Source organism: Equus quagga, chromosome 5 (assembly GCF_021613505.1).
Source record: "Equus quagga isolate Etosha38 chromosome 5, UCLA_HA_Equagga_1.0, whole genome shotgun sequence".
Lineage (NCBI taxonomy): Eukaryota > Metazoa > Chordata > Mammalia > Perissodactyla > Equidae > Equus > Equus quagga.
In genome coordinates, this window is record NC_060271.1 from 119,663,740 (window position 1) to 119,680,631 (window position 16,892).

Consider the following 16,892-nt stretch of genomic DNA (forward strand, 5'->3'; position numbering starts at 1 on the left):
CAGGTACAAGAATCTCTGAGAACCCTAAGTAGAATAAACAAAGAAATGGGGAGGGGGAGGGACCTATCTAGAGACATCATAGTCTAGCTAATGAAAACCAAAGAGAAAGAGAAAATCTTGAAAGCACCCAAGAAAAAAGAAGCATTACATATAGATGAACAAAGTCAAGAATTATAGATTTCTCTTTGAAAAATGAAATTTTAAAAAAATAATAACTATGACAAAATTTATATCACTGTCTCAAGAAAAAAGTCTTCAAGTTCCAAGAGGTTTCATAATTTCTATTATATTAACCATTACCTGCTCCTTTTACAAAATTCACTTTCTATGTAGACTGTCGGCAGTTTAAGCCACTCATTTGGAGTCATAAAGTGCCTTGAAGTAGAAATTCTTGGGAATCTGGAATACAGTTTGGCCTTCTCAACCTCTTTAAATTCTTTCATTGTATATATTTTGCCTGTAGGAAGATTAGTAACCTAAATTAGCACTCTTAAATGCAACTCTCATTGCTCTAGGATTATGAAATCATATAACAGTGAGGAACTAAGTACCAGTCTCACACTGAAGAAGAGTTCTCTTTTCGTCATCTTTGTCATATTGTGCCTTTTTCAAAGGATCACGCAATGGTGGGATGGTAACCTACAAGAAAAGCAGTTCTTTGAGAACTCCGTTGCAGGTCTTTTCTGTCTATCTTAAGCATCCATGTATGACTGTTAGCCAGAGAAATAAGAATACAGTGTCTACAAACTAACGGCAGTCTAACCACCATATATATTTAACACATTACAAAGAAATGGAGGCACTCCAACACATCTCTTAGCACGGCCCTCCAGCCTTGTTTAGCTCTTGTTTTAATAAACCTATCAGATCATTGTGTATATTCTTAGATACTATACTCAAATTTGTTAAGCAGTAGTTTCTTAAAGGTTAGTTATGATGTGGAATCTGAAACCATATCAATAAATTATTCAGGGGGTGACATCAGCAAAATGGCGGACTGAGCTGACCCAGGACTCTCTCGCCTCCAAACTACAACCCAAACCCAGAACTGAATTTCAGCCAATAACTCTAATAATAACAGAGATCGTCAGAGACCCACAGCAGCAAAACGACAGAGGGTGGAGAGGCTGGAGCCCCCCTCGGAGGAGCTGGAAAAGGGTAAGAGAGAACTTTGCTCCATCCCATAGAGACTGGGATGTCTCCCGGGGGTGAGGGAAGGAGCGGGGGAGGGGTCATGCATCCGTGGGATTGTCCAAGACTCCCAATGCCCATGCAGCAGAAACCCTCTAACGGGGGAAAGCTTTCGTGTTGGGGGACCCCATCAAGCCAGGGCCCCGGGAAACCAGAGAGCGAGAGCTGATCGGAATCCAGGTCAGCATGCGAGAGAAAGTGCCCCTCCTCCCCCAACCGGCACTGCATGCCGCCATCGCAGCTGAAGGTGGAGGGCTCAGAACGCGTGCCTCTCGACCCCCTTCTAGTGGCAACAGGCTGTAACTGCAACCGAATAATTCTATCATATGCAAAAACTGCTCCTATACCATACAGCAATTTATGAAAGCTCCAGACCAGAAGGAAAACAATAAAAACACAGAATTAAGTCCTGAGCACTTGGAAATAGGTAAACTAAGTGAAAATGAGTTCAGAGTAGTTATCATCAAAAAACTCAATGAAGTAAAGGGAAATATAGAGAAACAAGTCAACAAGTTCTGTAGTTACTTCACAAAAGAGATAGAAACTATAAAGAAAAATCAATCAGAAATATTAGAGATGAAAAATACAATGAGTCAGATAAAACAGAAAACGGACTCCCTGAATGCATGTGTAGACACCACAGAGGAGCAAATTAGCATAATCGAAGACAGATGGGCTGAATGGCTCCAGACAGAGGAAGAAACAGAACTAAGAATTAAAAAAAATGAAAAGAATCTCCGAGAAATAGCAGATTCAATGAGGAAATCCAATTTAAGAATTATCAGAATTCCGGAGGGCGTGGAAAAGGAAAATGGAGCAGAAAGTGTGCTTAACGAAATTATAGAAGAGAACTTCCCAAATCTAGGGATTGAGGGAGAAATGTATGTGGAGGCAGCTTTCAGATCTCCTAGATTTGTCAATGTAAAAAGACCTACTGCAAGGCATATAGTAGTAAAAATGACAAAAATGAAAGACAAAGAAAGAATACTCAGGGCAGCAAGACAGAAGAAAATAACCTACAAAGGAACTCCTATCAGACTTTCAGCGGATTTCTCTACAGAAACCTTACAAGCTAGGAGAGAATGGAATGACATATTCAAAACTTTAAAAGATAAAAATCTTCAGCCAAGAATACTCTATCCAGCAAAAATATCCTTCAGATATGAGGGAGAAATTAAATCTTTTCCAGACAAACAAAAGTTAAGGGAATTTGTAACCAAAAGTACTCCACTACAAGAAATCCTCAAGAAGGCTCTCATACCTGAAAAAAGAAAAAAAGGGAGAAAGGGGTCACAAACCACAGAGTAGGGAGACAGATAGAACCAGAATAGGATAGCAAATATTCAACCATAGCATTAGGATAAAGGGAAGGAAACTACCAAAGCAAAGACAATCTTATCACTCTAACCACAAACTCATAACACGAGTTGGAATAAGAGATGAAAATAATAATTTAGGAGGGGAAGAGGAAAGGGACTAAATCAGTCTAGGCCAAGTAAGTAAGAGACCACCAGAAAATGGACTATATTATACACGAGATTCTAAATACAAACTTCAGGGTAGCCACTAAACTAAAAAAAAAAACAGAGACACAAAACATAAATAAGGAAAAATCTAAGAAACCCAGCATAAGAAATTGCAGAAGTCAATGGGTAGGCTAAACACACACAGGACGAGAAACAAAGGAAATGCAGGAAAACCGGATAACGAGCCACAGAATGACAGCATTAAGCCCTCATGCATCAATAATCACCCTCAATGTAAACGGATTGAACTCTCCAATAAAAAGACACAGAGTGGCAAAATGGATTAAATAACAAGATCCAACAATTTGTTGCCTCCAGGAAACACACCTCAGCCCCAAGGACAAACACAGGCTCAGAGTGAAAGGGTGGAAGACAATACTTCAAGCTAATAGCAAACAAAAGAAAGCAGGTGTCACAATACTTATATCAGACAAAACGGATTTCAAAATAAGGCAGGTAAAGAGAGACACAGAGGGACAATATATAATGATCAAACTGACACTTTATCAAGAAATAACGCATATAAATATCTATGCACCCAACACAGGAGCACCAAAGTTCATAAAGCAACTATTAACAGACCTAAAGGAAGATGTTAAAGACAACACAATAATAGTAGGGAACCTCAACACCCCACTCACATCAATGGACAGATCACCCAGACAGAAAATCAACAAGGAAATAGTGGAACTAAATGAAAAGCTAAAACAATTGGACTTAATAGACATATATAGAACACTTCATCCAAAAACAGCAGAATACACATTCTTCGCAAGTGCACATGGAACATTCTCAAGGATAGACCATATGTTGGGAAACAAGGCAAGCCTCTACAAATTTTAAAAAATTTAAATAATAACAAGCATCTTCTCTGATCATAATGCTATAAGGCTAGAAATTAATTACAAGAAAAAAGCTGAGAAAGGCACAAGGATGTGGAGACTAAACAATATGCTATTGAACAAGCAATGGATCACTGAAGAAATTAAAGAAGAAATTAAAAAATACCTGGAGACAAATGAAAATGATAACATGCCATACCAACTCATATGGGATACAACAAAAGCTGTATTAAGAGGAAAATTTATTGCAATACAGACACATCTTAACAAACAAGAAAAATCCCAAATAAGCAATCTTAAACTACACCTAACTGAATTAGAGAAAGAACAAAGCCCAAAGTCAGCAGAAGGAGAGAAATAATAAAAATCAGAGCAGAAATAAATGCTATTGAAACGAAAAAGGCAGTAGAAAGGATCAATGAAACAAAGAGCTGGTTCTTTGAGAAGATAAATAAAATTGACAAACCCCTAGCCAGACTTACAAAGAAAAAAAGGGAGAAAGCTCAAATAAACAAAATCAGAAATGAAAGAGAAGAAATAACAATAGACTCCGCAGAAGTACAACGGAATATAAGAGAATACTACGAAAAACTATATGCCAACAGAATGGATAACCTAGAGGAAATGGATAAATTCTTGGACTCCTACAATCTCCCAAAGCTCACTCAAGAAGAAGCAGACAATTTGATAAGCCCAATCACAAGGAAAGAGATTGAAACAGCAATCAAAAACATCACAAAGAATAAAACCCCAGGACCAGATGGCTTTCCTGGGGAATTCTACCAAACTTTCAGAGAGGATTTAATACCTCTCCTTTTCAAGCTATTCCAAAAAATTAGGGAGGATGGAACACTTCCTAATACATTCTACGAGGCCAACATCACGCTGATACCAAAGCCTGACAAGGACAGCACGAAAAAAGAGAACTACAGGCCAATATCACTGATGAACATAGATGCAAAAATTCTAAACAAAATTTTGGCAACCAGAATTCGCAATTCATCAAAAGGATCATACATCATGATCAAGTGGGATTCATACCAGGGATACAGGGATGGTTCAACATCTGCAAATCAATCAATGTGATACACCACATCAACAAACTGAGGAATAAAAACCACATGATCATCTCAATAGATGCAGAGAAAGCATTTGACAAGATCCAACAGCCATTTATGATAAAAACTCTGAACAAAATGGACACAGAAGGGAACTACCTCAACACAATAAAGGCCATATATGACAAACCCACAGCCAACATCATATTCAATGGGCAAAAACTGAGCGCCATCCCCCTGAGAACAGGAACGAGACAAGGATGCCCTCTATCACCACTCTTATTTAACATAGTACTGGAGGTCCTGGCCAAAGCAATCAGGCAAGAAAAAGGAATAAAAGGAATCCAAATAGGGAAGGAAGAAGTGAAACTCTCGCTGTTTGCAGACGACATGATCTTATATATAGAAAACCCCAAAGAATCCATTGGAAAACTTTTAGAAGTAATCAACAACTACAGCAAAGTTGCAGGGTATAAAATCAATTTGCATAAATCAGTAGCATTTCTATATTCTAATAACGAACTAACAGAAAAATAACTCAAGAACACAATGCCATTCACAATCGCTACAAAAAGAATAAAATATCACAGGGTGAATTTAACTAAGGAAGTGAAAGACCTATACAATCAAAATCACAAGGCCTTTCTGAAAGAAATGGATGATGACATAAAGAGATGGAAAGACATTCCATGTACATGGATTAGAAGAATAAACATAGTTAAAATGTCCATTCTACCTAAAGCAATCTACAGATACAATGCTATCTCAATCAGATTCCCAATGACATTCTTTACAGAATTAGAACAAAGAATCCTAAAATTCATATGGGGCAACAAAAGACCCTGAATTGCTAAAGCAATCCTGAGAAAAAAAGAACAAAATGAGAGGCATCACAATCCCTGACTTCAAAACATACTACAAAGCTACAGTAATCAAAACAGCATGGTACTGGTACAAAAACAGGTGCACAGATCAATGGAACAGAATTGAAAGCCCAGAAATAAAACCACACATCTATGGACAGCTTATCTTCAACAAAGGAGCTGAGGGCATATAATGGAGAAAAGAAAGTCTTTTCAACAAATGGTGCTGGGAAAACTGGAAAGCCACATGTAAAAGAATGAAGATTGACCATTCTTTCTCACCATTCACCAAAATAAACTCAAACTGGATCAAAGACCTAAAGGTGAGACCTGAAACCATAAGGCTTCTAGAAGAAAATGGAGGCAGTACACTCTTTGACATCAGTATTCAAAGGATCTTTTCGGACACCATGTCTTCTCAGAGAAGGGAAACAATAGGAAGAATAAAGAAATGGGACTTCATCAGACTAAAGAGCTTCTTCCAGGCAAATGAAAACAGGATTGAAACAAAAAAACAAGCCACTAACTGGGAAAAAATATTTGCAAGTCATACATCTGACAAAGGCCTAATATCCATAATATATAAAGAACTCACACAACTCAACAACAAAAAATCAAACAACCCGATCAAAAAATGGGGTGGAGACATGAACAGTTATTTCTCCAAAGAAGATATATGGATGGCCAATAGGCACATGAAAAGATGTTCATCATTGCTGATCATCAGGGAAATGCAAATCAAAACTACACTAAGATATCACCTTACACCCATTAGAATGACAAAAATATCTAAAAGTAATAGTAACAAATGTTGGAGAGGTTGTGGAGAAAAAGGAACCCTCATACACTGCTGGTGGGAATGCAAACTGGCGCAGCCACTATGGAAAACAGTATGGAGATTCCTCAAAAAATTAAAAATAGAACTACCATACGACCCAGCTATCCCACTACTGGGTATCCATCCAAAGAGCTTGAAGTCAGCAATTCCAAAAGTCCTATGCACCCCAATGTTTATTGCAGCATTATTTACAATAGCCAAGACATGGAAGCAACCTAAGTGCCCATCAACAGATGACTGGATAAAGAAGATGTGGTATATATATACAATGGAATACTACTCAGCCATAAAAAAGAACAAAATCATCCCATTTGCAACATGGATGGACCTTGAGGGAATTATGTTAAGTGAAATAAGCCAGACAGAGAACGACAATCTCTGTATGACTCCACTCATATGAGGAATTTAAAAATGTAGACAAAGAGAACAGATTAGTGGCTACCAGGGGAAAGATGGGGTGGGGGGTGGGCACAAAGGGTGAAGGGGTGCACCTACAACATGACTGACAATAATGTACAACTGAAATTATGCAAGATTGTAACCTATCATTAACTCAATAAAAATTTAAAAAATAAATAAATAAATAATTCAAACTCTGCTATGTTAAAATCCATTGGTCTATCCTGAACTTTGAATGGATCTCTTATCCATGTCATGAATTGGTTGTTTGGAAAAAATTGGATCACTGAGTTATGTGAGATCTTCCAAATGTTAACACATTTTATTATACAACAATCACATTCATTAATATCATTACCAATCTCATCAGTAAAGTCTTTGTGTATTAGGATACTGTCACATTCATGATGGTGAATATGATTTTTCCAAAATTAGAATTCTTTGCTTAAAAGCTCACATTTTTATCATTGGTAACAAATATTATCAGTTGTTTTTCTTGAAGTAACAGACTCACTTCATTAATTTTCCAGAAAATGTCTGCCAAATACCCAAGACTTAACCATAGTTTGTCAGTCATTCTTTCAATTAAAAATAGTGTTCCATGAAAAAAAATCAACCAATTCAAACAATTGTACTGTATTTCAGTATGCAGAAGTGTTCTTTCCATACTACCCATTTCATCATACAGAATATTAAAAAGATGTATACTCAAAAAGCAAGATTTAATAAAATTAATAATTTTTACTGTTTGATCAAGGACATTCTGAAGTGAAACTGGAATTTTTTTTTTTACTATGAGTGCATGCCAATGAAAATATGACTATCATTACAATTTGGTGACACTGACTTAAGTTGTTCTATGGCACCGGCAGTTTTACCTACCATTGCTTTTGCACCATCAAAGCAAATGTTGACACAATAAAAAAGGAAAATAATATTTGGCACTATTATGAAAAGCTTTGGCCTAATGGACCCCCTAAAAGGGGTTTGGGGCTCTCAAAGGTCTATGCACCTCACTTTGAGAACTGCTGCTATAATTTCCAAGTGCTCAACTTAGCTTAGAGGTCACCTGTCAGCTTAGAAAGGCAGCATGGTAAAAGAACAGAATGGAATTTCAGTATCAAAAAGATCTGGTTTCAAATCCCAATTCTGCCTCTTACTAGCTATAGTACTAGTTAGTATATCTAAGGCTCTGACTCTAAACTCTCAGTTTAACTCTCACCTATAAAAATAGGGAAAATAGCACGTACACACACCCCAATTTGGCAAAAAAAAAAGGACCTGCTTTGCCTGCAAATGCCAGCAGTTTAAAATGTCAATGACTCAAGGTTGGTCTATGACTCAAGGATATTATTTTGTTTAATAATATCTACTATTAGCAAATGTGTGGAAAAATGGATGCTGGTGGGGGCGCAAATTTATACAACCATTCTTGAGGACAGTTTGGCTATATGAATCGAAATCATGCATAGCCTTTAACTTAGCAATTCGACTTCTAGCAACTTACCCTAAGGAAAAAGTTAATAAATAGTTACAGGAATGTTCATCATAATGTCATTTATAACAGCAATAGGTCAAAAACAACCTAGATATTCAAAATAGGGAATATGTAAAAGATAATGATGTTACAGCAAGATACTACATATGATCAGAAACACATCTCTGCTCTGCTATTTACAGTTGTGTGACGTTGAACAAGTAACTTAACCTGTCTGTGCCTCACCTGCCTCATCTGTAAATTACCTCACATGGTAGCAGTGAAGATGAAATAAAATGAAAAGAAGAAGTCCTAACGTTGGGTTAAGCCCTCAGTGCAAGTTAACTGCTATTAATAATAGAATACCATGCAATGATTAAAATGATGTATTTAAACTTATTGACCAAAGAAAGAAGCAAATCATAAACTATTGAGAGGGAAAAAAGCAGATTATAAAACCTAATGTAGAGTGTAATCCCATTCCTGTAAAATAAAAATGTGCATATACACCTACATATAGAAAAAAAGTTTTGAAGGAGAAACAAGAATGTTAATGAGTTCATTCTGGATAATGGAATTGTGAGTGTTTCTTTTATTCTTTACTTAAAATTCATTTTCTCATTTATCATGAAAATGTATTACTTCTGTAACAAATTAGAAGTCTATGAAATTTTTAAATGTTACCTATTACCCAGTTATTACACAATATTTGCAAATTTTACAGAGATTTAATTTAGATTAGACTTTGGCTTTTTTGTTGCTTTCTAAGATATGGAGATGGGAAACTATTCTTAAGATGTTACTGCATTCTTAGGGAATCACTAAAGGACAACTTATATATTAGGGCTGCTCAAAAAAACCAACCACATAATACCAAAGTTAAATAAAAATCTATCCTACCTTCAGAAAATTTGGGTCCTCTTTTCTTGTATAAAAAGGATCATACTCTTTTGGATCATAATGCTCTATAAATGCATTTCCCTATAGGAAGGAAATAAAACCACATATAAGAACAAGAGGTACACAATTAATTTTGAACATAACAGAACTCAAGAGTCAAACACATAGTTCCATTCTTGTGCTTTGAAATGGCATCACTGACAAAGGCAAAAGGGAAGGGAAGACCAAATTTATTTGAAGTTAAATTTAATGTATTCAAGTAATAAATATTATAGTGATACAAGAAATTTACTTAAAATTTGCAAGATTTTAATAAAGAATGTTAGAACACTAAAAGATTTGTGAATTTGTTTTTAAACGCTTACTAATCGAACATCTTAGATGTCTTTAAAATGCTAGAACAGACATATTTTATAGCTTTGTAAATAGAGTTCCAGAACAAAAAAAAAAATATATATATATCCTGAACCTAAAGTCCAAAATTTCTTAATAGGTATATAAAATGAATAATTACATGGGAAAAACAAAGAAAAATTATTCTAATGTACACACCTAAATCCAGACCTAATCCTCCTCCTCCACCCTCTCCACACACCCTGGATTTAAGAATAGTATATGCTATAACAGAGTACAGCTTACACATATATAGAGTGGGGAGGGGCAGGCTGTTTGGATGATCATAAATAAAGATAACTATAGTTTTTAAACCAACTGAAAACAGTTTCAAATGATCTCTTAGTACCTTTTTATTTACATGTTTTAAAAAACCATCTAATTCCTCTTGTCTCCTTTTCTTAATCTTCTTATGTGAACAAACTTTTTCTATAATTTTCTTCTGGAGAGGATCTGCCACATGGTCAACCCATCTTTTATATAATATCTCTTTTCTTCTTGCATTTAAGAAGTTATGATGTTGTAAATACTTATCTAGTTCCTAGTAAACAATGATAGAAAAGACAAATATATTACCTTAAAGCTCTCTTGTTCTAAAATTTAAATTTCATTTATATTCCTAACAATGACCGACAAAGTCATTCATTACTTCAGTCATTTATTTGGCTTCCACTGTGTGATACACACTAAACTGGAAACAAAGAATATACAGATAAATTAAACAACATGCCTGCTCCCCCTGGAGGGACAGACTACAAAACAAATCCACAAAACAACAGAAAGAAAGAGAATATAGCAAGATATATATTTAGGGGCTGGCCTGGTGGCGCAGCGCTTAAGTGCACAGGTTCCGCTTCGGCGGCCCAGGGTTCACCGGTTTGGATCCCAGGTGCGGACATGGCACCTCTTGGCAAGCCATGCTGTGGTAGGCGTCCCACATATAAAGTAGAGGAAAATGGGCATGGATGTTAGCTCGGGGCCAGTCTTCCTCAGCAAAAAGAGGAAGATTGGCAGCAGATGTTAGCTCAGGGCTAATCTTCCTCAAAAAAAAAAATCATTAAAAATAGCAAATTTTGTTTTATATATTGTACAACAATGGGAAAAAATGATTAAATTTTTTTTAAAGATTTACAAAATGGGAGCTATTTGGGATGAGCCTTAAAGAATGAGTTATCTAGGAAGAGAAGGGATGACAGAGAATGAAGAAGAAAATATTCTATGCAGAAAAAAAAAGACAAGAGTAAAGAGGCAGAAGTGTAGCACAACCTGGTCCAAATAGCAAGTAGTCTGCAAAGAAAATGCTTGATTTAGACTATAAACCAAATAATTCCAACCAAAACTTCTCATTCTCCTTTCATCTAGCAAATGAAATAATGTGACTACTAGGATCAACAACATGAAATTCATAATGAAAAAAATAAAATAACAAGAATCCTGAGAGAGTCTCTCTAACTTCAGTTCATAGTACAGTTCAACCATACTCAATGAACAGTACCTTTCCTTTTGAAACAAATCTGAAGGAAATTCTTAAAAACAAAAACAGGTCACCTACTCCAGTGTTTAGTGTACTTCACATGGACATTAGTCTTGTCTGATAATTATGCCCATCCTGCTACAGCTAAAGCCTTGTTGCTACCAATGTATACCTGAGGAATGACTGGCCAGTGTGTTCCAATAACAGTTCTTAAAGCTCTTAATAATACATAATGACTCCACAGAAACCCCACTAAGATGAAGGAACAAATGAGTAGGGAGAAACTCTTTTAAGTTATCTGTGAAAGAATCCCCACAAAGAACAGGAAGAGAGGAAGTCAAAGCAATCTCAGAGCTCTCTTAAGGTTAATCCTAGGGACTAATAAGTGTTTTTAATTCTTTCTATTTTCTATATTTTCTAAGATTTTTATAATGATGCATTACATCTAAAATGGAAAAACAAAATTTAATTTTTAATTGAGATACATTCTGTAACCAGTTCTTACCTTAATCATGTAGTTTTCTCTATATAATATTGATTGAATAGCTGCATCAATATCTTCTTCAGCTAATGTCTAAAATAATAGGATGAGACTTTGCAAATCAAATCTTAAAAAAATTAAATTATTAATACTACCTGGACTCATAATATTTTATGTGACAGACATGTCCCTGGAAAGTTCTCTGTAAATCCAATTTTTCAACCTCAAGTCATATCATCAAGTACTTGTTTAAGAGTATTTGAATCTTTCTGCTTTTGGGTACAGCTCATTCTAGGGCAAAAAAATAACTCAGATCACAGATATTTTGAGTCCAAGCATGGTCATAAGACTTGCCCAGAGTCACGTGGTAGGGAGAACCCATTGTTTTTCACTTCCTATAAAATGCTTTTACCTTTATGGGTTAAAATAGATGTAATCAGGCCTGTATTTTAATTCATTTAGTCATTATAGCTATCAAATATTAATAATAAATTTTTATATACGAATCACATTTTCAGATTTTAAACAACACAATCTTCAGGAAATAGTTCATAAGATTAATTTTTTCCATATTCATAACAAATCTTCAACAATTAAATATCTGCCAGAAAATAGAAGAGGTTAATTTCTAGCATACATGTGAATGTAATTAATGTCACTGAATTGTACACTTAAGAATAATTTAAAATAGCAGATTTTATGCTATATACATTTTACCACACTGAAAAAATGATTAAATTAAAATTTAAAAGATTCCCAGAGTGGGAGACATTTTTGATAGGCCTTTGAAATCCTCTCATAGTTACACAAAAATAAAATATTCTCAAATTAACTGTCACTGGAAGTAGTTGTCTTTGTCTTCAGTTCCACTACTCTTGTTTCCAGAACAGATAAGCAAAAATCTCAAAATCTAAGAACTAACATTCCTCATTAACACCCAAGGAAATTAAGGCTCTTGGGAGTTAAGCAACAACTGGAAGCCTAGAAAATTCTGCACTGAGCCAGAATTTAAGCTCAAATGTAGGGGCCGCCCTGGTGGCATAGTGGTTAAGTTTGGCGCACTCTGCTTTGGCTGCCCAGGGTTCACGGATTCAGATCCCAGGCACAGACCTACACCACTCATCAAAGCCATGCTGTAACAGCAACCCACATACAAAATAGAGGAAGACTGGCACAGATGTTAGCTGAGGGCCAGCCTTCCTCAAGCAAAAAGAGGTGGATTGGTGACAGGTGTTAGCTCAGGGCCAATCTTCCTCACCAAAAAAAATAGAATAAAAAATAAAACAACTTCAAACGTGTCTAACTCCAAATTCATTTTCTTTGTTCTTTTTGCCTCATGTAGTTGCTCTTCCTGGCAAATCTGTTGTTCTCAAAACCAAGAAGGGTACTTAATTAATATTCTAGACAAAAATATGAAAAACAATAATCTGAAGACACTAGAGACTGACCAAAAGCAGGGAGAAACTAGAGGGTAGTCAACATTTGAAAAAAGAGAATAGCACTGGGTAAGCTTTCAGTTTTTTATGGGCTTTGGTCTGAGAGCAGGTCTCAGTGAGAACTAAAGGAGGTAGCTCAAACTCAGAAACATGCAGTTTTACAGATTCAAGAATTAGACGACCAAGTTCAGGGCAACTATAGGAGCTAGAAAATGAGAGAAGAAATACATGAAAGGAGAAAGCCATAGAAGGGATACCACGAATTCTGCAAATAAACTCTTACCAAATCTCCAGCAGACCCTTGAACTATGTATGCACAAGGCAGACTCCACGCAGCCCAGCTAAAGCTAAAAAAGACTAAACAGTGATTTCACCGGCTGCCAACTACAGGAGAGACAAAGTTTGGAGTTTGAGTTCAGTCAAGTTAACTGCCTACTAAAACAAAAGCTCGATATTCTTTAGAGGAACATAACAGAATCCAGAACCTTTACAACGTATCATTCATAATGGCCAAAATATAGTCTGACATTACGTGACACACAAAGAAACAGGAAAATGTGACCCATACTTAAGAGAAAGGCAATCAATAGAGACAAACTCTGAGATGGCCCATATGTTGGAATTAGCAAACATTTTAGGTCAACTATTATAGCTCTGCTTAAAGGAAAATATTCTCATAATGACTGGATAGAAAATCTCAGCAGAGAGAGACTATAAAAAAGAACCAAGTGGAAAATACAGTTCTTAAATTTAAAAAGCAAACTTCAATGGTCTTAATACCAGATTAGAGATGACATAAAAAGAGTCAGTGAACTTGAATACAGATCATTAGAAATTATCCAATCTGAAAACAGAGAGAAAAAAGACTGGAAAATAATAGAGCTGCAGTGACTTAGGAGACAATAGCAAAAGTTTCAGCAAGTGGGTAACTGGAGTTGCAGAAGTGATAAATAAAAGAATGGAGTAGAAAAAAACTTTGGAAGAAATATTGGCTAGGATGAGAACTTCCACTTTCAGACAAGATAGAGTAACAGGGAACAGATTTACCCTCCCACGTTTAAAAAAAAATTAAAAAAGAAATGAAACAACAGTTTTCAAGACCATTGGACATCAGGCAGTGAAGAACAGTGGGTCCTGAGAAAAAGAAAAAAGATAAGCTGAGCCCTATGATAGTTCAGTGTCTGGAGAGAATTTCCAGACTGTGGCACAGAGGGGAAGAAATCAGGTGAAACCCAGCTGTCTCTCTGAAATGAGGAGGGAAGCTGGCAGTCTGGGGAGGCCAGGGCAGCTACAGTGCATAGGGCAGAGTACCAGAGGGGAAAAAATCACACAGAGAAAGCTTTGGGGATTTTCAGAGGGTTAGATCTGTAGAGTCCCCCTTGAGTCTTCTGCTGAATGCTGATCGCTATATGCATGTGGGGGAACTACCCAAAGACACATTGGCAAAGCACCTGAAAGGATTAGGGAGAACAATCCCTGGAGGGCACACAGCCCCAGGAGTTATTCCTCTCAACATCAGCCAGAGTGAAAAAGCCCATGGTTCGAGAAACATAGAGTTGAGTACTTAGAGGGGTTTTATCTAAGTACTGGAGCAAAATTAGCCAAATGCTAGATGCCACTATAGTCCTGCCTAACAAAGATTGGAGGCAAGACCCAAAAGGATCAGACTGTGTCCAGGTGCATCCCAGAACAACGCTCAAGAATATTTATGAGAAATCAAAAGTATCCAGCACTCAACAGGGTAAAATTCACATGTCTGACATCCAAGAAAAAATCACCAGGCATACAAAGAAGCAGGAAAATTTGACCAATAATGAAGAAGCAAATCAATTAAAACTGTCCCAGAAATGGCACAGATGATATAAATTGTTACACCAGGACATTAAAATAGTTATTACACCTGTAGTTCATAATTTCAAGAAGCTAGAGGAAACAGTGGAAGTTTTGAGACAAGGAAGATATTAAAAAGACCCAAATAAAACTTCCAGGGATGAAAATTTTGACATCTGAGATTTTCAATATATATACCAGACAGGCTTATCAGCAGATTCAATGTTAACAGAAGAAAAGATTAGTAAACTTAAAATCATAACAATAGAAGCTGTCCAAAATGAAATGCAGGGGGGAAAATCTGAAAAAAATTAACAGTATCAGCAGGCTATGGGACAATTTCAAGCAGGCTATTATACAGGTAATTGTATTTCCCAAAAGGAGTGGGGGGGACAGAAAAAATATTTGAAGAAATAATGGCTGAAAATTTTCCACATTTGTTGGGAATTATAAGCCCACAGATACAAGGGGTTCAGTGAAATCCAAACAGGAGAGAAACTGGAACCTTCATACATTGATGATGAGAATGTAAAATGAAACAGCCACCGTGGGAAACAGGCAATTCCTCAAACATACGTTCACACAAAACTTGCATACAAATGTTCATAGCAGCATTATTCATAATAGCCAAAACCCAGAAATGATCCAAATGCCCATCCACTGGTGAATGGATACACAAAATATGGTATTATCCATATAATGAAATATTATTTAGCCATAAAAAGGAACAAAGGACTGATACATGCTACAACACGGATGAACCTTGAAAACAGTATGCTAAGTGAAAGAAGCCAGTCACAAAGGACTACATACTGTACGATTCCATTTACACAAATGTCCAGAATAGACAAATCTGAGAGAAAGTACATTAGTGGTTGCCCGGGACCAGGGGGAGAAGGGAATGGAAAGTGACCGCTAAAGGGTATGAGGTTTCTTTTGGGGTGATGAAAATCTTCTGGAATTAGATCGTAGTGATAATGGTGATACTTGTGAATACACTAAAATTCACTGAATCATACACTTTAAAGTGGTGACTTTTATGGTGTGTAAATTATATTTCAATAATAAAAGCTCAACAATAAGATAACAATCCAATTTTAAAATGGGTAAAATATTTGATCAAACACTTCACCAACGAATGTATATAAACGGCAAGTAAGACATGACAAGATGCTCAACATCATTGGTCATTAGGGAAATGCAAAGTAAAACTATAATGAGATGCCACTATGTTTTTGAGAATGTCAGATTAAAAAGACTACACACACATACAAAAGACTGTACCAAATGTTAGCTAGGAGGTGAAACGACTGGAACTCTCGTACACTGCCAGTGGAAATGTAAAATAATACAATCACTTTGCCAAACAGTTTGGCAGTTTCATAAAAAGTTAAATTCGTTTACTATATAACCCAGCCATTCCACAACTAGACATTTACCCAAGAGAAATGAAAGCATATGTCCATACAAAGACACGGACGTGGATGTTGCTAACAGCTTTATTGGTAATAGCCAAAAACTGCAAACCACCCAAATGTCCATCAACAGGATGGACAAACTGGGGTATACAGCATTCAGCAAAAAAAAAAAAGAATACAGTATTGATACATGCAACAACACAGATGAATTGCAAAATAACTATGCTGAGTGAAAGAAGCCAGACAAAAAAAAAAACAAGTGCTGTAAGATTACATCTGCGTAAAATATTTTAAATGCAAAGTAAACTACAGTAAGAGAAGGCAGATCAGTGTTTGCCTTGGGGACAGGCAGGGAGGGATTACACAGGGACACACTGAGGAGACTTTGGGAGTACCGAATACGTTCATTATCTTGATTGTGGTGATGGTTTCATGTATGAATACATGTCAAAATTTATCAAGCTGTACATTTTAAATATATGCAGTTTACTGTACGTCAGTTACACCTTAATAAAGTCCTTTAGAAAAAAAGAAATTAGAATCTAAAAAAACCCACAAAATATATAAATTTGGGTGATGCAGCTAAAGCAGTGCTTCAAGAGAAACTTTATAACTTTGTCATATTACAAAAAGCATATAACCAATGACCTATGATTTCACCTTAAGAAGCTAGAAAAAGAGCAAACTAAACGTAAAGGTAGCAGAATGAAGGGAAAAACAAAGAGAATGAAACAGAAAACATAGAAGAAATAATATATATTTAGCA

General features: G+C 36.1%; 1 protein-coding gene across 3 annotated transcripts in view; it reads right to left on the bottom strand.

Annotated features, from left to right (window-relative positions):
- The window catches only part of FAM228B (family with sequence similarity 228 member B), a 74,288-nt gene that overhangs the window by 10,392 nt on the left and 47,004 nt on the right, over positions 1-16,892 (bottom strand). For all 3 annotated transcript variants that reach the window (XM_046662506.1, XM_046662508.1, XM_046662507.1), the window contains exons 3-7: positions 11,467-11,535; positions 9,837-10,028; positions 9,095-9,175; positions 552-639; positions 301-457 (exon numbers count right to left, since the gene is read on the bottom strand). In XM_046662506.1, the coding sequence (XP_046518462.1) occupies positions 301-457; positions 552-639; positions 9,095-9,175; positions 9,837-10,028; positions 11,467-11,535 (587 nt within the window). The remainder of the gene's footprint in view (positions 1-300; positions 458-551; positions 640-9,094; positions 9,176-9,836; positions 10,029-11,466; positions 11,536-16,892) is intronic.